General features: G+C 33.6%; 1 protein-coding gene across 1 annotated transcript in view; it reads right to left on the reverse strand.

Moving 5' to 3' along the window:
• Nucleotides 1-11,921: 11,921 nt before the first annotated feature.
• The window catches only part of LOC123523003 (tripartite motif-containing protein 66-like), an 11,076-nt gene continuing 881 nt past the window's right edge, over nt 11,922-22,116 (reverse strand). Inside the window, exon 2 of the mRNA XM_053544328.1 lies at nt 11,922-13,306. Coding sequence (XP_053400303.1) covers nt 12,526-13,306 — 781 coding nt within the window. The 3' untranslated portion in view covers nt 11,922-12,525. The remainder of the gene's footprint in view (nt 13,307-22,116) is intronic.

The raw sequence follows: 22,116 nt of genomic DNA on the forward strand, positions 1-22,116 counted from the left end.
GCAGTCTTTTTTTTTCTTTGACATAAATGTTCACGTCTGAGACTGAGTGTCGAGGGGCAACCTCGAGCGAGTCCCTATCTCAAAGGAAAATGTCACACTTAGGGGTCGAAGGCCATTTAAGAGCTTGTCCAACTGTAACTTTGCCATATATAAAGCAGTCTTTTTTATTAGGCATAAATGTTTGCCTCACTGAGACATGTGTTACGTGCAACTCCTAGACCCCGGCTGCCTCGACATGTTGCCGGTGGGCATTTAGTATATGAAAGCCATCGTTCAGTCATTCATAAAACTGAACTAATTTTCAATATCTGACCACTATTTGAAAAGGCACAGCAGTTTGAAATTTAAGAAAATGGCTAACCGTGAAGAAAACAGTTCAAGCAACAAGTTTAGAATGAATTAAATCTGCCATTTTGTTTTATTGTATAAAATAGGGCTAATATTTTTTTATCACATATTAAAATGTTAAAACTTTCTCCTTTCTAGTAATTTGGAAAATTCATAGCCTTTGATGATTGAAGAAGACCCAGCAGTTATAGTAGACGTAACAACAGGGTTGCCATTCTTTTTACAAACGTTTCAAGACTAAAGCATAGCTGTACAGTTTCAACAAACTTTGTGCAAAAAGTAAAACTTTAGACAGGAGATTATATGTCCATTCCTTCAATTTAGTACCCATGTGAATATTGTTCTGTTATTGCCTACTGCCACATATAAACATAGGTATCACTATACCTTGATGATGAAATATGACATGCACACTTTCAGTCCTGTCCCTGTTCCATATCCATACGTATCTGCCATCGTAAATCTTGACGCTTCTTGTCAGACGGTATCTATTAATTAAAATTTATCCAGTGTTTAAATGAATTATATCATACTTCTCTACATATTTTAATTCTAATATGTCTTATGTACGCAGTATTATAGCACTAAGTTTGGCATTATGTCAAATATATTATTAAGAAGGCCATGATAGCACTATATCACTCACTTGAATCATATTGGTACACACTTCCTGTGAAGAGGACCTCTACAGAAGCAGCGTGAGACCAGTTTTGACCCCTTGGGCATGACTTGATCACATTTGGTAGAGAACCTCTATAAATGCTCCATGACAAATATCTAAGCTTAGGGCATTACAGTTTAGAATAAAAGGGTTTTCGAGTTTTATGTAAAACAAGTGAACCCAAGGGTGAGGCCAATTTTGTCCCAAGGGATTTGACAAAATTAAGCAGAGGACTACAACACAATGCTGCGTGATAAATAGCTATGGGTTTTAGGAAGAAGACTTTAAAAATATTTCCCTTTGGTGGTTGCCATGACAGAATTCTGCATGGAATATAATTCGATGAACAGCTGTGGTAGAAGACTATCCAAGGAACATCCAGGACCAGTTTCATCAACTTCCATCAATCAGTTTCAGAGATGTCATTTTAAGAAGAGTGTGGAGGAATGGTCAAATAACGTACGACAGATATGATATGACTGATTAAAATAGATGGCCCCAAGCACTTTGTGCTCCGGTGAGCTTATAAACACGATTTGTAACAATTAACAATTTAATAGAAAGCTATGAAAAAGGTAAATAATTATCTCGGAAACATTGTTTTCCTTTCCTTTACATAAACTATATCTTGATCCAGCATTTGTTCTTTAACATTCTGGCGTAAGTTTTTATGATTTTCCTTTCCCGGACTCTCGCAATTGTTGATTCCTCGCCACAGGATCAGATTTCTTTATATTCCTCTTGTGAGGATGCTCTGGTCGTCTTAGTATACTACAACACAAATGTTCAGTTTACGTATGATAGTGAATGTACAAAATATGTAACAAAGTGAAAGAAAGCTATATATTTGGGATTAAACATAATTATGGTTTTTATTCGTTTGCGAACTTTTCTATAGATTGGGTATATAGTTGTTTTACAGCTCAAGCCTTAATTATTTAACTATTATAAAAAACGTCAACAAAAACTGTTCATAGAATACAGCATTTTCTTAGAGAAAAACACCTTTTCTTTTATAGAAATAAACTGTACAGTAGTTTAAAGAATTGTTGGACTTGTACCATTAGTAAAAGTATGTAATAGAGAAGGGTTTTACCTGATGCAGGTCGCGGATCGTCTGGAGTTAATCTGTAGGGAGACCGAAAAGATCCCAACCTCTTAATAAGTGCAGAAATCCAACATCACATGACGTCAGTGTTAGTAACAACAAATCAAACCACTTTCTAGCTTGCTCTCGCTAGAACTAGAATGCAGAAATGTCGCTTAAAATTGTTGATAATATCAGTCTGTGAATACGCTTTACAAACTTCAAGGAATAGTGGTTTTCATGATTATATGAATTACTCCCGCCTGTAATGTAATTGACCAATCACAGTCTTGAATCCGACAATAAGTAAAACTATATTTGTATAAACACGCCGATAAATTTTACATGCTACTATTGTGTCATGATAGTTTAAACAAATATACGCCCAGGCAACCAACAGAGTAAGTTTGCATCAAAATCCGCCCTTTGTATACGGATATTCTTGATTTTTCATGGCGATTTCAAGTTCCGTATCTGCAAAAGTACCAGGGGCCCCTCCGAGAGGACGTTGTAGAGGGTTGACGCCTACCACACCCAGGTGGTGGCTATCCTTGAAAAACTTTGTTTCTGAGCAAGGATGTCCTGGTGTGCTTCAAAAACGCTTTATTGCCTCTAGCAGTAGAATGCTTGGGGCGTAACCATACAAGAACCCAGGGTCCCGCCAGGTAACCGTAATAGATTGGGTCCTAATATACCGACTTTGCATACCGACCACTCCGGGAAAACTTGTTTTCTTGTGAGCGCAAATCAAAATTGGCCCTGAAAGGATATTTTTCTTGGAGATGTCTTATCCCGTAACTGTAGAAGAACCTGGGTTCCCACCGGACTGGCGTTGTAGAGAGGGTGGATTCCCACTACGCCCAGATGGTGGCCATGCTGGGAAAAAACATTTTTCCGAGCAAGGGTCGGTTGGCTTTTTCGTTTGTCCAGGAACACTTCAAAACGCTTTTATTGCCTCCAGCAGAAGATTGCGTGGGCGTAACCATAGAAAAGCCCGAGGTCACACAGAAGCCGTTGTAGATAGGGTCCGTACATGCTGACCCGCCATACCGGCTATTCTGGGAAATCCTGTTTTCTCGTGGGTTGGCATTAAAATCGACCCTGAACGGGTATTCTTTATTTCACTTGGCGATGTCTAGTCCCGTATCTGCAGAAGAACCTGATGTCACACGGACTGGCGTTGTGGAGAGGGTGTTTGCCCACAACGACCAGGTAGTGGCCATCCTGGGATAACTCTTTTTTCAGAGTAAGGTTGGGTTGTTATGTTTGGCCATATCGCCTCAAAACACTTCTTTGCTTGTAGCAGTAGATCATTTGGCCGAACAGTAAGACGTTTACACTTAGCAGTTGCTGTAACTTCTTGCAATTAACTGCTGTTGCTGCTGCATCTGATAGCTGTCAACTTCCTACTGTTATTATATACAGTAAACTTATAACGTACGACACTGTATACATTTGCAAATTAAAGCCTTGAATTGTAATTGCAATCTACCTTGAGGTGCAATTCAATAAACAAAATTCCTCAGAGTTCGAAAGGTCGTTAATATGAATATGATAATTAATTACTGTGAAGTTAAGTTTAATTTCAAATATGTGGTATCAGTTATGTCTTAACTGAGATAATTTAATTTAATCAGTAGAAACCAAATTTTCATTTGGTACACCGTGATTCATGTCTGTTGGAAAGGTCTTTCATTCAAATTGTACAGATTTTTCTTAAAGTTCACATCACATCAGGTTTTACCCTTCACTATTTAAAGCATAAACTAAAAAGAGCTGATTTAAAGGAGATTTAGCTGTAAACAAGGGAAATAATGCAAATTATCTTAATTAGTCTAGTAAGTTGTGTTTACCTCCCTTCTGTTGATATTATTGTGGTTAAAGCCAATTTTCTCACCAATAATGGATTTTATACTCGTTATCATTTTAATATGCACCTATCTTAAGATCAAGTAGTACTAAGAGATAATCTTTTTTAAGAAAATATCCTTTTATTATGGGTTAACCAAGCATTGTAGAAATTTAATTTGAAGTGAGACTTTTTGAAATATAGGACTATATAAATATGATTGTATTTGGGAGAAATTTTCTATTCAATATTGGTAATATATCGTCAATTTTACAATGTAGCTGGGTTGAGATTAGGGGTGACTATTGAAATTATTTGTAGTTTTAGAAAGTCTGTTTCATTGTTTGAAAAACACTTACATTTTGACAGCATGTTTTCTTTTCATTTGAAAATACTTTTGTACCCAATTCCAAGGTAGCTGTTAGATCTACTTGTCACATGATAACAAAACGTTGACGTTTAATTACAAAACAAAACGGCGTTATGTGGCGTTTATCACAATTTGTTATTGCATTACATATATTCATATATTAAATAGTAATATAGTAAATATTTTATATTTGAACTGTTGAACTGAGGTGTACTCAATGAAAGCGGTACCAAAGAATAGAGTTGTAACGTTATTGTTTCCTTAAGTCAGACTTTAATATATAATTGACAACACAATGCACTTTTATTTTAATCCAGAACAAGACAAATTTCATATAAAATATATTTCACAATATAAATGTAATAGTCTTTTTACTGTAAGTTTTTAAAGAAAATGATATTCCGTATGTATAATAAATGAATTTATCACATTTGCGCCAGATGACTCATGGTTACTGTATCAGGTCACAACATTGTGTTTGATGACATTTCCTGGTTATCCGTCATAAATACTGGCAAAACAAATTTTCACAAAAATTACTGTAAAGGTAATACTTGCAATGCTAAATTTTCACTTAGGTTTGCAAACGAAGCTACATGTAAATTCAAAGCACATTTGAATATTAGATTCTTAAGATATTGCATAAATATATTACCGGATTTATATACAGTACCTGCTATTAATATACAATAGCAGCATCTCTGGATGCCGATCTCATCCTCTACCAGTACAGACACACAGTGTTCTGACCAGAAAGATGGAGCAAAAGAAAGCCCCTAGAACAGGCGACAGAAATCTTCAAGATACTGTCATGTCCGCCAAACTTGACCTAGTTCTTTGTGAATAGACAGTCTGGTTCTTTAGAGTGCCCAATGTGTAAGACCGATCACATGAACCCGTCTTCCCTTGGAAGAACCAATACTGATCTCTTAGTTAGTTGAAACCCACGCAAGAATATCACAGAAATGTTGAATGTTCGTACAGTGATCTGAATCCCATACCTCTTGACTGAAGTGTATTACAACAGATTACTACACAAGGTCTGTTGCCTATCAAATCATGAAGTAAAGTGATACAAATATTACCCAATCTACATTTACAACCGAGATTCTCACTGTGTTACATTGAGATACTGTATTTATCCTAAATAATTTTAATGCCAACAATATACCACTGAAGAAAACTTAATGAAATTTGAATGAATAGAAATGGATGTTCTTCATGACAATACAAATATATGGAGCAGACAGTAAGGCTAAGTAAAAACTTCTTTGACAGAGAAAAACATCTTTTGCAGTACATACAAAAAGCATAAATAACCTTATCTACAAATAAATATATTTGAACAAAAAACTATATTTAGCTTTCAGCATTTTTCTTGCCTTATATTTTACATCATGAAATCTCTGCACTAGCCTCAACTTGAAAACATCTAGACTAAGCAGATTCTATATTGTTCATCATCTACTTTCTTTATCCATAATCTTTTAACAATTTTGTGACAATTTTTCTAACATTCGTTGGAGCAACGACGAAAATGGTCGTTATCAGTACTGGTACTGATGATAAACTCGAACAGAAAATGAGGTTTTTTACCTGTAACTTTTTTATTTCTGCAAATTGAAATCAATGGTCGGTATCAAAATAAAGCTTAACCTTTGCTGAAAACTTTACATAATTCAAACTTATATTTAGTAAGCAAACTCACACGAAGTGAGGGCCTGAAAGGGGTATGTAAAGAGGGGACTTTATGAACGTTGACTGATGATAAATTCGAACCCTTTGTCATTTACAAAATTTTATTTGTATTATTATATTGAAACTTTCCCCAAAAAGCTGCAACAGTCATTCCTGATCAAGTAATGAAAATTTAACAAATGTCAGGCCTTCATGTTTCGGCAGTGAGCATGCACAAAAAACACCCTCTTCCCCAGTAATTTTGGATAAATATTTTTATACAAATTTATGTAAGTTATTTATTTATACAGAATATTTACCAATTTTGTTTTTGTTTACACCAGTTGGTTTTGTAAGTGGAAACTATTACATGGTGTGTTCAATTTTATAAATAACCGATTGCAATCGAATATTTCCAAGGTGTTCGACTTTATCATCTGTCCGGGTTTATCATCAGTACCAGTAAAGGTAGTTCTGCATGTTCGGATCGAAATATTTTCTATAATGTAGAATTTTTCTTATTATTATCATAAGTGGAATTATGCGCATTTTTCAAGTAAAAATCCAGCTGAAATAGATGTGTGTGTAAAAGGTATTGCTTTGGACCCAATATACCAAACTCTTCCTGTTACCAGTACGAAATAATAAGTTTCCAAATATGACTTTTCTTATTTTGACTGGGGCAGTCTTTTTAAGAAAAGTCAAACTGCACTCAGGAGTTGCTTCCCTTCGACTTCAGAAAGCAGATCCCTGCGTAGAAGATTGAAGAAAATACTGTAACTTTATTAATCCGATTTCTTTCTTTCTAAAGCATTAACTTCAAATACTTATGCGGCATTATCGCTTATTAAACACATTTAAACGCACAGCAACCGAAAATTGCTTTTATAAAACATTCACACACCATGTGCACTAAGATGCGCATAATACCACTTTAAACTCTGACTTTTAAAAATTAAAAATGTATTTAGAAAATTCAGCAAATAAAAAGATAGGATCGAGTGCTTGATTTTTTTGCTAGACTCATTTGAAATATTTTGACATCATAGAATTTTTCATAATGGGAGTCTAGAGGAAAATCATAACTCTCTAACATTTAGGCAAATAGAAATTTTTCTACAATGTAGATTTTAATGCAACTTTTCATAAGTGTAAATAAACATATGGCCTTTAATGTGTTGAAATAAAATGGAAAGGTCCATGTGCTTACTTTTGAGATATTTGACCATGATTAAAGTGAACCGCACATTTTACGCTAATTTTGAGATATAATTTTGAATTATTTAACGCGCCAAATGTTTGAATATCATATTTTAATCTTAGAAAGATTGTTACATTGTCAAATTCACTCACAGGTTGCCATTAATTCATAAAATGAAATTTCCGTACGTCGAATTCAGGCTTTATTCTACGTTCTCCGGATAAATTACGTTACGCCATCACTTCCGGTTTATCAAACGTGCAGAAGTTTGTATCTGTTTATTCAGTAGAAAAAAACCTGTACCTAAACGTATTTTGAAAGGTCTTTTGAATCACAGTGCACAACTTCAAAATACATGATATAGGTCTCCAAAGGTAGTAAAATGTCTTATCTGTTTATAAAATATTTGTACACAACTTAACTGTATAGATTTACATACTTCCTAAAACTAAAACAAAGAAGACTTTACCAACTTCAGATTTTAGCAAGTAAGATTCGATCAAATGTCTGGCGTTATACTTGAGGGGAAAGAATACCTAAGCATAATCTGATTTTATATGAAAGCTATCTTTCGTCTCATTCATTAAGCTGGAATAATTTGTTAAAGCGGACCACTTCAAAAAAGACAGTTCAAATAAATAGTTTAAAATAAATTTATCTCCCAATTTGTTTTAATTTACCAAAAAAAAATGACTGCCAATTATTCTCGTATTCTCGTTTTTCAGCCAAAATTGAAAATTCTTTCAGTGCCTGTAATGACTGAAGAAGACCTAGTATATTTACACTAGTAAATTAAAACAACCATTCCTTTCTTTTTAAAGACGTTTCAACACTTTCAAGCATAGCTACACATTATGTGCATAAAAAAGCACAAAACTAGATGGGGTTCTCTGCTTCGATTTACTATCCATGCAAGTATTGTTTGTAGACTATCACAGTTCTGTTAGTGTATGTTGTCTCATATAAACATAGATCACTATAACGTGATAATGGAATGTGATGTGTACGGTTTCAGTATTCTTCATAGAAGCCGTGACGAGGTAACTGCCCCTTAGCCTGCCTTCGTCAATCTTGACTCTTCTTGGCTGTCGAGATATTGTATTTGTTTGGTACAAATACACTTCTGGTACTCTGAAAAATAGAAATGATGTTTTTTATCAATTGTGTTTGTTTTGTTGTGTTTAACATCGCACCAACACAATTTAAGGTCTTATGGCGACTTTCCATCTTTAATGGCAGAGGAAGATCACAGGTGCCCCACAGTGCATTATTTCATCATGATCGGGTACCTGGGTGGAACCACTGACCTTCCGTAAGCCGGCCGGACGGCTTCATCACATGAAGAATTCAACGCCACAAGAGAGGCTTATATCCACATAATTGAGGGACAAGTAATTTCAAGTCAGAGACCTTAACCATTCGGCCACGGATGCCCCCTTATCAATTTTGAGTAGACATTGGTACAACAATTCATGAAAAGTATTCTACATTTTGTACTTGCATACAAAACTTGGATTTTAATTGCACACTCAGTTAATAACTAGGGATTGTTTATCACGAAAACCGCATGGCTTCCAACACCTGCTACGCAGAAATTACAGACTGCCACAAATTAAGGGCCATAACTCCTGGGAAAATCACTTAACAAAATACAAAATTAGGCTTGGCAATGAGCCTCTGTGATGTTTGGTTGAATATGGGAGAAGTAACACATACCAAACAATTTGACAAATCAAGGGCCATGCCTCCGCTGAAAGTCATTCGATTAGACTATGTTGATAATATGCACAACTACGCTCCACATTAATATTTTGTGAGGTTTTGTAAATATCAGCCTTATTGTATTCTGCATAAAGTGTAAACACTATAAATTATGTCAAATCAAGGGTCATAACTCTGCTGAAAATCAAGAAACCCAAACATGCTGATGACATGTATAACTAAGCTTGGCACTGATAACTACTGTAAGGATTTGTGGAAATCCATCTAATAATAAAAGAGAACAGGCCAAAACATCATAAAATTTGATAAATCAAGGGCCATATCTCCAAACGTGTGACATACAAACGGACGGTCTGACCGACAGTACTTTATCAATGTGTCTCCCCTACTACTGTATAGATAACAATCCTGTAAGGTTTGATACACTTTGAGATATGCATTCTCAACAAATCCGGACAGAGAGACGGACAAGAGCCGCTCTAAATGCTCACGACCCCCCACCCACCCCCACCCCCAAGTGATGCTTAACTCTGAAAATGTTTAATAACATCTCTGAAGGCCTAACTATAGTAAAGGAACCACCGTTGGAGCCATCTGATCTAGTCGCGTAATGGCGTACAGGTTTTTGAACACTAATTTTTCACTTGGCATGGCAACAGAGGTCTAAATTAAAGCCAGTTTCTGTTTAAATATCATTGTGGATGCTTTGGTAGGAAAAATGGGAGAGGAGGTTGTATTTGGTGAAGTGAAACTCGATTTTAGTATGAGTAGTACTTCCAGGTCTCAGCAATGTGATATTTGATGTGATTTTACTGTATGCAAATGTGACAAGAGAAATCTCTTTTAGAAGATACATGACCCCTACTGTTCTCTTCATTTTATATCCTTTTTTATAATAATTTAACTCTTTAAAATGAGGTAAGGATTTGTTGTCTGAAATGTGTCTAGCTATGTTTGTTAGCTCTTTAAAAAATGTCAGTTTTATATGGAATATATAGGGAAAGCTATTTACAGTATTGTTACCTGAAACAGTGTCTTTAACCTTTTTATAAACTACATCTTGAGCCAGCTTTTGTTCTTGAACATTCCAGCTGAAGTTTTTATTATTTTTTTCTCGTGGAACTCTCTGAACCTGTCGGAACTGCTGATATCTCGCCACAGCGTCAAATTTCTTTATATTCCTCGAGTCAGGATGCTCTGGTCTTCTTAGTATAGATACAACACAAAAGCTATGTTTGCATATCATACAGAATGTACTGAAAATTTACTAAGGATGAGGAAGGCTTTGTTGTATTAAACATAATTATGGAAATATTTTTTTTTGATTTGTAAACCTTTTCATTAATCGGGTATATAGATGACTCTATACCTTATAGCAATTAACTGTAATAAATAACGTCCAAACATTTTTATAATAGATTTTGTTTCTAAAATACAGAATTTCATACTAAAAACACTCTTTCTTCAAGATAATGTTTGTTTTAGAAAAGAACTTTATATGAGTATTCTGAAATAATCTACTTAATAAAGCAGTGTAGGTCAGTAGTAAAAATATACTGTTATAGAAGATGCTTTTACCTGATGCAGGTCGTGTAAAATATGGAGTTAGTCTGTACTGAGGCTGGAAAGAACAAAAATGTAATCTTAAATCCTTTTAGCCTTTAGCCTGCTTGTGGCAAGTGATTCTACATTTGCGAACAGTGCGGACTAATATCATCCTACATGTCTGTGCTGTTCGGTCCTGATCTACACTGTTCGTAAGTCAGTCAGTAAATTTTCAGTGAACACTCCTTCGAATGTTTAACAGGTTAAAGGCTAACAAGTGCCTGAATCCAACTTGCAGATACATGTAGCACGACACACATGACAGTGCAAGAAACAACAAATCAAACCACTTCTAACTTGCTGTCACCAGAATTTAAGGCAGAAGAATGCTGACTAGCTCAGTGATATGAATGCTGTTATTCCCACCTATAGAATAACTGACCAATTACAGGCTTGCTTAACTGCTTGTGACCTACATGTTCTTCACAACCATATAAGCCAGGAACCAGTCAGCCTTACCTCAAAGAGTTAGCAGAATTTGCTCTTCTATCAAAAAAGGTAGAATTGTTGTTAATAGAGTTATTCAATTCTGTGATCTGCACTCGCACATTACTGGTTATCATATAACAAAGTCAGGAAATTATAATGAAAATTTTTGATATCAATGAAAATCATTTTATGAATTAATAGCAACCAGTAACATAAATTTATTACAATGGCACCGTTACTGTCTTTCTAAAGTTAAAATATGATATTAAAACATCTGACAAGTTGAAAATTCAAAAATATGTCTTAAAATTAGCGTGAAAAGTGCGTTCCCTTAAATCATGGTCAAATATCTCAGAATTAAGCACACGGACCTTTACATTTTATTTCACCACATTATGGGCCATATTTACAACTGTGGGAAGTTTCATTGAATTCTACATTGTAGAAAAATTTCTATTCGCTAAAATGTTATGAAAGTTATGATTTTCCCATAGACTTCTATTATGAAAAATTAGGTAAGATCCATTTTTTTCAAATCAGTCTAGCAAAAAATCAAGCACACGACCCTATCTTTTTCATTTTGATAAATTTTCTAGATATATTCTGAAGTTTTGAAAATCAGAGTTTAATCAAATTCTACATTGTAGAAAACTTTTCGATCCAAACGTGCAGAACTACCTAAAACATGATCATTTGTTAAACAAACATAACATGGGTCATGACTCCTCGGTACATGTACCAGTCTTATAAATAAATTCGTAAAATGTTTTATTATTCCTCAAATTTTAAAATCTGAAGTATGTTAGGATTTTAACACTGTTAACTTCCCATACCTGTGTCTTTGCAGACTGTGGACGTTTTCTATCAAACACTTCAACTCGGTCATCTATGCCAAACTCTCGTAAACGTTCATTTATATCCATTAGACCACCTGCAATTATCAAATATATCTAGTTATTTGATCTTGCCTTGTTCATAGGTAACATTCGCTGATTATTATTATTTTTTTTTTTATTTTTTTTTTTTGCGATGCGATTCAGGAATGATTCTGCCTGCGAAATGATAGAAATTCGCATTCACAAACATTTTGACCAAAAAGCATTCTACTTATACAGTAATATTCAGTACCATGCGTATGATCAAAGTTACAACATGTAAACCCAATGTAACTGCTATGTTAAACAAGAAATAAGGAAATCGGCTGGGGACCACAAAAAACGGCTTGAGAGCATTGCTCGAGGCATTAGTGCTCAAGCAAGTGGTTTTTCAATGAATTAGATTAAAATTTATGAACTTTTCACAAATATCAAACTGCTCTAAGAAAAAAGTTGATCACTTACTTGATGCAATTAAATTACAGGCGTATATGGCGCACTGAGTAATGCCTTTGTATGTAAAGCACAGTTGAACATGTTTTTTTTTTTTTTTAAAGAATTCTATATAAATCTGGCATAATATAACATATACTTGACTGACTTACTGAAATCACGTTCTGACATTGATTCATCTTTTCTTTTTGAGCCATCTTTTTCTCTCCTAAAATAAAAATAATATATATGCAGAGACATAGATGGGACTAGACCAGGAAAGACGCTGTGTTCATATCATTAATGTGATCTAAAAAATTGAAATAAAGGTCTTGATGATCTATGATGGCATCTGTAGAAACATTTAGACATTTCAAGTTGGAGTTACAAAGGCCAGAAAGTAGCAGGGAACCATCCTCAGAAAAACAGGATTCATTTATAGAACATTTGTCCTCTTGATGTTTAATGTCAATAACACTTTCCTTTTTCACTTTGTCTGCTGTGCTTCCTGGTTTGTAAATCACTTCTCCAGTTACCTGTCCTAATGCCCTCGATTGTTTTAGATAGTTTTTGATTTCCATGCTAGCAGAAAAATCTATTTTCACTTGCGTTTGTATTCTACGTATGACACTTTTAGCTGTAACAATATTTTTCTGAGCAGTTTTGACACATACGAATTCTTGGGCTTTATTTCCATTTGACTTTTGCAGCTTGGCAGCAGATTGTTCTAGATCATCAATATGTTTCTCTGCTTCCTTGATCTCGCTCTGTAGATCGCTTTCCATAATATTATATTGTGCATCAACTTCTTTCAGTGATTCCATTTGAAGTCTTCTGAGTTCAGCCTCTAGTTCTTTTCTGAAGATTGTTAAAGAATCAGTTGCTCTCTGCTTTTGTTTCTTGAACTCACTGAGGATTTGTTGTTTGGCTTCCTTTGTATCCTCTACATCCTTCTTTGCTGCAAGCAGTTGTTTCTTGGTTTGATCAGAAGCTGATTGTTTGTATAGGTTGTCAGCTTCATCCGGAACTGAGTGTATATGCTGACATGTTCTGAAAGAAAGAAAGACAAAACATTTTATTATGACACCGTACACAGCCTGCCAATTGATTTTTGTTTTTTATATGATAAATATATCTTTAATGGATTCAATTTATTTTCCTATATTTTTAAATGTTATTAAAATGGTTGAGTAGAATAAAAGCGCCTGACGGGACTGAAATAAATCCAAAATTTACCGATTGTAGTCTATTATTTTGTTCAGTTGATATAAATATAGCACAATTTGGGAATTGCACAAAAATTACTGTAACATCATACATATTTGTGAGGAGTTATTTTCATGGATTTCGTCAATCAATGAAAATCAAATCCAATTGAACCAATAAAACCCCATTCATTTTATGTTAAAGATCCGCAAATTTATTTTAAAAGAAATTTTACAGCTGCAAAAGACCTGTATTTATGTTCAAAATTACAGTCATGATTTTTTTCAAATTTATACCTGTAGATTTTGTATAACAACCTTGATTTTATAGCTGTAGATTTCAATTTACAGATCTAAAACAGGTCGAATTATGCAAATGAGGTACAGCTGTAGAAATGAAAAGTTATAGCTTTAAATATGCCTAAAAGTTACAGCTGTAGAAATATTACAGGTGTTGAAAAAGAGGGCATTATGTTAAGGGCCGAAAGTTTCTGGATGAATTGATATTCCCTAGAAATGGTAGCAATTACCACAGGTGGCATTAAAGTCTTTGAGCCATCTACACTTAAATATATTACAATTATAATTTTTTCTTAGAAAAAATGCCAAAAAGTCATTTTGATTTTTTTTACCCCTGTGACAAGCCATTAGAAATGTACCTACTTGGCTAGGTGAAAATGTACCCCAAAAAGTCAAAATGTACCCACTTACTTTGGCAATTAATATTAAAATATCAAATATACGCATACGTTCAGCTAGGCATTACATGTAATATTTTAGATATATGTAAGGTTTTGATCGAATGTGATAGAAGTAAAAAAAAACTAGATATAACACAAACATTGATTAGTTTTCACACCTTCGGTAAAAAATTAGAGTACTTTCACACCTGTTTTAATTTTTAATCCTTTCTTTAGTTAAACTCTTAATGGAGTGACACCTAATTTAATTATCAAAATGACTTTAACTTTGTAAAATGCTCTACTTTGTTTACTGTATGTAATTGTTTTGTACCACAATTTTATTTGTTGTTAAAAAATCAATAACACAAAAAAAAACAAAGAAAAATATCAAACAGGGAATGCCGCGCACCAAAAACGTAGCCTCCTCAAAACGAAACCCCCAGCACGCAGACGCGTGCACCACACACACACACACACACACACACACAAAGCCAACACATAAGGACAAAACGAAGTCTAGCTGTTTTAAATACTTTATTTTCCCCCTAATTTTGTTGATGCAGCTATCTTATCAGAATCATGATAAAATGACATTTTTTTGTATCGTAAAAGTGAATTTCCCATCCGACACACACAAAAACCTTTAAGCCTTATACAGCGTCATTTTGACTATGCTTCATCTGTTTGGTTCAACAGTTTAACTCAGAGTTTAAAAACATAAGTTACAGGTCACTTAAAATAAGCTCATCAGATTTGTATTTAGTTTACATCCTAGGTCTCATATAGGTAAAGAGGATTTTTCAAATATTAACTGGTTACCTATAGCAGATGTGTTGTCATGATTTCAAAATTAATTCAAACCTTGCTCTATCATATTGAGTGATAACTTTACCCCTGTTAGTGTTGTCCATAATTACTCTTCTAGGTTTATGGTAAATGGTGGATCCAACTCTTGACAGTCCATGTGAAACAGTATCAGATAGCAAGAGATATGCTATTCCTATTGTCAAAGGCTTTGGCTAAAAAAGCTTTTGCCTATGGGGTGCACACTGTGGAACATTTTGCCACAATATTGTCCTAGGTACGTAACTGCCACCTGTGGCAATTACTACAAAAAATGGCAAAATAAAATAATGATCTAATAAGTAAAGAACGATATGAACGATAAAGTAACTTATCAGCTTCTAATATAGTGTAAATAATTAATTTATGTACTTAAACATAACCTTTTCAAACAATATTAGATAATTAATTATTTGCACTTACTCAAAATAAACGGTTAAAATTTCAATATTTTAGATGATGTGGTGTCTCTGTGAATTTCAGTTATATCCCGCCAAAATGCATTAAAGATGGCTGATAATACTCATGTTGCCATCCAAAAAAAGTTATAGCTGTAATTTTGAGACATGATCATTTTAGCAACAACTATTATTTTTGAGACCGGTGTAATGAAGTATTTCGATCCCCATAGAATAACGACCCCCCCCCCCCCACGGTCATTATTCTATAGAAAATGTGACTCCTTTCCTGTAAAATATTGACTCCCCTTATAAAAAACTGACTCCCTTTGAAAACTCTATAGAATAACGACCCCCCGGTCATTATTCTATAGAAAAACTGACCCCTCCAAGTAAAATACTGACTCCCTAAAGATGACTCCCTTCGAATCTCATAGAATAACGACCCCGGTTATTATTCTATAGAAAAAGTGACTCCTTCCATGTAAAATACTCACTGCCGAAATTACTACATTCGAACTCTCATACAATATCGATTCCCGGACATTATTCTATTTAAAAAAGTTACTCTTTCCGTATAAAACACCGGCTCCTAAAAAGACTTCCGACGATAATATCTATTAAAAAGTGATCCCCACCAAACCTAACGGACAATTTTACTAGATCTACAACTCTAATACCCTCCATTGCCAATAGTTAAAATTTTGATTGTACTACTACTACTGGTGCCGCTACTTCTATTGCTATTACTACATGTACTTCTTCTTCTACTACTACTACTACTACTACTACTACTACTACTTCTACTACTACTATACAACTGCTACTACTGATACTACTATACCTGATTCCACTAATACGTCTTGTACATCTACCTCTTCTTCTCCTGCTGCTGTTGTTGCTGTCACTTATTCCTCTGCTGCTGCTGCTGCTACTGCAACTGCCACTACCACTGCCACTACCACCACTACTACTACTACTACTACTACTACTACTTTCTATTGTTGCCGCTACCGTACTTTTACTGCCACTGCTAAGTATTGCAACCTCTATTAATACTAAGTTCTATGCTAGCAGTTTCTTGTGCAGTTTTCTTCTGAAGAATTACTTCATACCGAAGTTTGCAGGGATTATTGACACTGGTGTGTTTTGTGAACGTATTGTGAATTGTTATTTTCCTGAAAAAAATGTATACACCAAGATACAGCGTCTAGAAATAGAATCCCTTTTCCCGTTGCGGAATGCTCTGATTACTGCGTCAAGTGATGGTATCTGGGGCTAATGGTCAAACGGAAGGACGGACGGACGGACGGACGGACAAGGGCAAATCTATATGCCCCCCTCCCCCGAGTGGGAGCATAAAATGCAGCAATTAGGCCTTAGATACATGAGTTATCACTAAATTTGACCAAATGACCGGGGGTCGTTTTTTTATGGGAGTCAATATTCTTCGTGAGGTTCTGTTTACTTCACGTGGGGGAGTCATAGTAATATGATCTGGAGGTCATAATACTATGACCGGGGGTCACTTTTTCTATAGAATTATGACCGGGGGAGTCATTATTCTATGGGGGTCGAAATACTTCATTACACCTGCATGTTTTACACATGTTGATTTCAGCTGTATTTCTGGTCTCATTTTCCACTTACGGGTCTTTTATAGCTGTAACTTAAAAAAAACAGGTCTTTTACAGACGTTTTACAGCTGTAAAACTAGGTCATAATTTTATACAGGAATTATCCTCACGAAATAGACGTTTGGCCAAAACCACGGAATTTCGTCCCTGTAACATGGTTGAGAATAACTCATTATTTTAAGAGTTTAAAATTTCGTTTCATGATAATTTTTATAATGGATCTGTAGCTAGAATAAGTTAGCCGGACAAGTCTGTATCTAAAAAGGATTTCTCTCTATCTGTTCTGGGGGCTTTATGTTACTCTGTCCCTGTGGTCAAATCGCTCTAAGTCTGTACTGGTTGAGGATGCGAGCTCCTTTGTACGTGTTTATCATAAAATTGGCGCTATATAAACTGGTATACTACTACTATTACTACTACTACTACTACTACAAATAATAATAATAATAATAATAATAATATAAATAATAATAATAGTAGTATTTGGATATTTTGTCATATAATTTAGCAAAAACTCTTTGCAACTTTAGAACTACGAACCATTCTTTACCTACATTATAACAATAACATCGAACGATGTGAAAGAAAATTTCACTTTGTGACAAAACTGAAATATAAGGGATGAAATTCACTATCTATTTGAATGTGGCCAACATTTTTAGTGTCAGTAGAAAATAGCTCATTCCAAAATATTATTTTAACCATCCTAGTTCATTCAAACTAGTGCAAAATTAAGGCAAAACTTATTTAAACTAGCATTATTTTGTAAGATCATTTTGTCTCAGATTAAATAATTTCATTCATTTCATAAAATACACTGATCTCATAGTTGGATGCTCATGTGTCACTTCTAGAAACAGTAACATCTAATGATATGTAGTTCTATTTTTAGATATACAGTATGCTGCATTGTTGTTTTGTACACTTAGCATTGTCTTTATACTGGTTCAAAATGTATATCAGTGTTTTCATCACATGCACATTATATGCCCTGATGTGGAAAAATAAACTTGAAATATACACGCTTGCAAAAAATATTAGTTTTGATCCTTCTTACAGAATTTTCTTTCGTAATATATGCCACTCTTATAGTCTCCATAATTTAAAACATTTCGAAAAAAATACGATTTTGAAATATACGTGATCATTTGAATCAGTATGCTTCACAGTTTAACTGTATAAATTCGATTAAATACAATTACAATTAATTTTCTCGTTCCGCCTGCTTAGCTCAGTAGGTAGAGAGTTGGTCACCGATCGCCGGGTCGGGAGTTCGATCCTCGGGCTATGTTCTCCGTGACTATATTTGATAAACGACAGTGTGTCTGAAATCATTAGTCCTCCACCTCTTATTCACGTAGGAAGTTGGCAGTTTGTTGCAGAGAACAGGTTTGTACTGGTACAGAATCCAGGAAAACTTGATGGTTTGTTACAACTCGTTTTGTAATAAAGTTGCAAATTGTTATAATTATAACAAAACGGATTGGGGTGCTTATTACAATTTGAAATGGACATCACAACCCGTTTTGTAATAAAATTGCAAAATGTAATAAAATTCTCAGAGTGTGTGTAAACGTATTTGTGCCATAGTTCTAGGGTTCACTATGTGAATAAATTTGAATGAGGTGAGGATGTCAGGTGGCGTACTCTTAGCATGTAATTTTACTCATTCATTGTAACTAAGAAGGTTATTGGTGAGCATAACATCAAGGAAGTTTCTACAAAGTGGTTAAGAGTACTAATTACAAAGTGAAAAAAACAAAGCATCCCGTTTTCTAATAAAGTTGCAAAATGTTATAAATTTCTTAGTAGAAATTTTAAGAAAATCATTTTTGTCATAATTCTAAGGTTTACTTCGTAAATAAAAGCGAAAGATACGAAGATGGAATGTGTCATACTTATGACAATTTGACATTAACTACTTACATAAAAGTAGAAAAAACAAGTACTTACAACATTAATGTGGATACATAAAGTGTAAGTGTTAAGAGTGCTTATTACAAAGTGAAAGTAAACAAAGCATCCCGTTTTCTAATAAAGTTGCAAAATGTAATAAATTTCTGAGATAGTTGAAAAGCATTTGAATGTGTCATAGTTCTAAGATTCACTATGTGAATAAAAGTGAAGGATGTGAAGATGTAATGTGTTATATTTATGACAATTTGGCATTAACTATTTCCATAAAGGTAAAAAAACAAGTACTTACAAATCAAAGCGGATACTCAAAATGTCATAATTATTACAAAACGGGTTAGAAAGCTTATTACAATGTGAAATGGACATCGCAACCCGTTTTGTAATAAAGTTGCTAAATGTAATAAATTTCTGAGTTACCTGAAACGCATAACTGTTATAGTTCTAAGGTTCACTATGTGAATAAAAGTGAAGGCTTTAAAAATGTAATGTGTCATACTTCAGGCAATTTGGCATTAACTATTTACATAAAAGAAAAAAAAGGAAAAAGTACTTACAAAATCAATCTGGATACTCAAATTGTAATAATTATTACAAAACGGGTTAGAAAGCTTATATGTGAAATGGACATTGCAACCCGTTTTGTAATATAAGGTGCAAAATGTAATACATTTTTGACTTGCTTGAAACGCATTTGTGTCATAGTTCTAAAGTTCAATATGTGAATAAAAAGTGAAGGATATGAAGATGTAATGTGTAATACTTATGACAATTTGGCATTACCTATTTACATAAAAGTAGAAAAAACAGGTATTTACAACATTATTGTGGATACTAAAATTGTAATAATTATTACAAAACGGGATAGAAAGCTTATTAAGATGTAAAATGGACATCGCAACCCGTTTTGTAATAAAGTTGCAAAATGTAATAAAGTTTTAAGATAGCTGTAACGCATATATGTCATAGTTTAGACTAGCTACTAGTCTGATAATAAGTTTTTTTATATACTAATGTATTTCCTTGTCAGATATCTTTCATTTATAGATAGCTCCCTGTTTATAGACTGCTCCCTTTTGAATATCTGGCTTACATTCGGCAGCAAGAAAAGGTAACCATGTTATAACTATGAAGGGAAGTAATTTAACATAAAATATGAGAAGAGACTATGACTGGCAAATGTAAGGACTGAGACCAGTCTAGTCATAGTTCTAAGGTTCACTATGTGTATAAAAGTGACGGATGTGAAGATGTAATGTGTCAAACTTACGACAATTTGGCATAAAGTATTTACATAAAAGTGAAAAAAAACAAGTACTTACAAAATCAATGAGGATACTCAGATTGTAATAATTATTACAGAACGTGTTAGAAAGCTTATTACAATATGAAATGGACATCGCAGCCCGTTTTGTAATAAAGTTGCAAAATGTAATAAATTTCTCAGTTAGATGAAACGCATTTGTATCAGAGTTCTAAGGTTGCCTGTGTAAATAAAACTGAAGGATTTGAAGATGTAATGTGTTATACTTATGACAATTTGGCATTAACCTTTTACAAAAAAAGAGAAAAAAAGCAAGTACTTACAAAATCAATGAGGATACTCAAATTGTAATAATTATTACAAAACGGGTTAGAAAGCTGATTACAATGTGAAATGGACATCGCAACCCGTTTTCTAATAAAGTTGCAAAATGTAATAAGTTTTTGAGTTAGTTGAAACGCATTTATGTCACAGTCCTTAAGTTCACTGTGTGAATAAAAGTGAAGGATGTGAAGATGTAATATGTCTTATATACGACAATTTGGCATCAACTATTTACATAAAAGTAGAAAAAAGCAAGTATTTACAAAATCAGAGATGATACTTAAATTGTAATAATTATTACAAAACGGGTTAGAAAGTTTATTACAATATGCAATGGACATCGCAACCCGTTTTGTAATAAAGTTGCAAAATGGAATAAATTTCCTTGTTAATTGAAACGCATTGGTTTCATAGTTCTAAAGTTCACTATGTAAATAAAAGTGAAGGATGTGAAAATGTAATATGCTCTGAGGTTCACTATGTGAGTAAAAGTGAAGGGTGTGAAAATGTAATGTGTTATACTTACGAGAGTTTTGGCAATAAGTATTTACATAAAAGTACAAAGACAAGCACTTGCAAAATCAATGAGGATACTTAAATTGTAATAATTATTACAAAACGTGTTAGAAAGCTTATTACAATGTGAATTTGACATCACATCTCGTTTTATAATAAAGTTGCAAAATGTAATAAATTTCTGAGTTAGTTGAAACGCATTTGTATCATAGTTCTAAGGTTCACTATGTGAATAAAACAACTTTATTATAAAACGGGTTGCGATGTCCATTTCACAATGTAATAAGCTTTCTAACCCGTTTTGTAATAATTATTACAATTTGAGAATCCAAAATGATATTGTAAGTACTTGTATTTTTTTACTTTTATCATGCTTATGTAAAAAGTTAATGCCAAATTCTCATAAGTATAACACATTACATCTTCAAATCCTTCACTTTTATTTACATAGTGAACTTTAGAACTATGATACAAATGCGTTTCAACTAACTCAGAAATTTATTACATTTTCCAACTTTATTACAAAACGGGTTGCGATGTCCATTTCACATTGTAATAAGCTTTCTAACCCGTTTGGTAATAATTTTTGCAATTTGAGTATCCGCATTAATATTGTAAGTACTTGACGTTTTAACTTTTATGTAAATAGTAATTGCCAAATTCTCGTAAGTATGACACATTACATCTTCACATCCTTCACTTATATTCACATAGTGAACTTTAGAACTATGACATAAATGCGTTACACTTATTTCAGGAATTTATTAATTTACATTTTGCAACTTTATTACAAAACGGGTTGCCTTGTCAATTTCACATAGCAATAAGTTTTCTAACCCGTTTTGTAATAACCATTACACTTTATGTATCCACATTAATGTTGTAAGTACTTGTTTTTTCTACTTTTATGTAAGTAGTTAATGCCAAATTGTCATAAGTATGGCACATTCCATCTTCGTATCTTTCGCTTTTATTTACGAAGTAAACCTTAGAATTATGACACAAATGATTTTCTTAAAATTTCTACTAAGAAATTTATAACATTTTGAACTTTATTAGAAAACGGGATGCTTTGT

Source organism: Mercenaria mercenaria, chromosome 1, assembly GCF_021730395.1.
Source record: "Mercenaria mercenaria strain notata chromosome 1, MADL_Memer_1, whole genome shotgun sequence".
In the NCBI taxonomy this organism is placed as follows: Eukaryota; Metazoa; Mollusca; class Bivalvia; order Venerida; family Veneridae; genus Mercenaria; species Mercenaria mercenaria.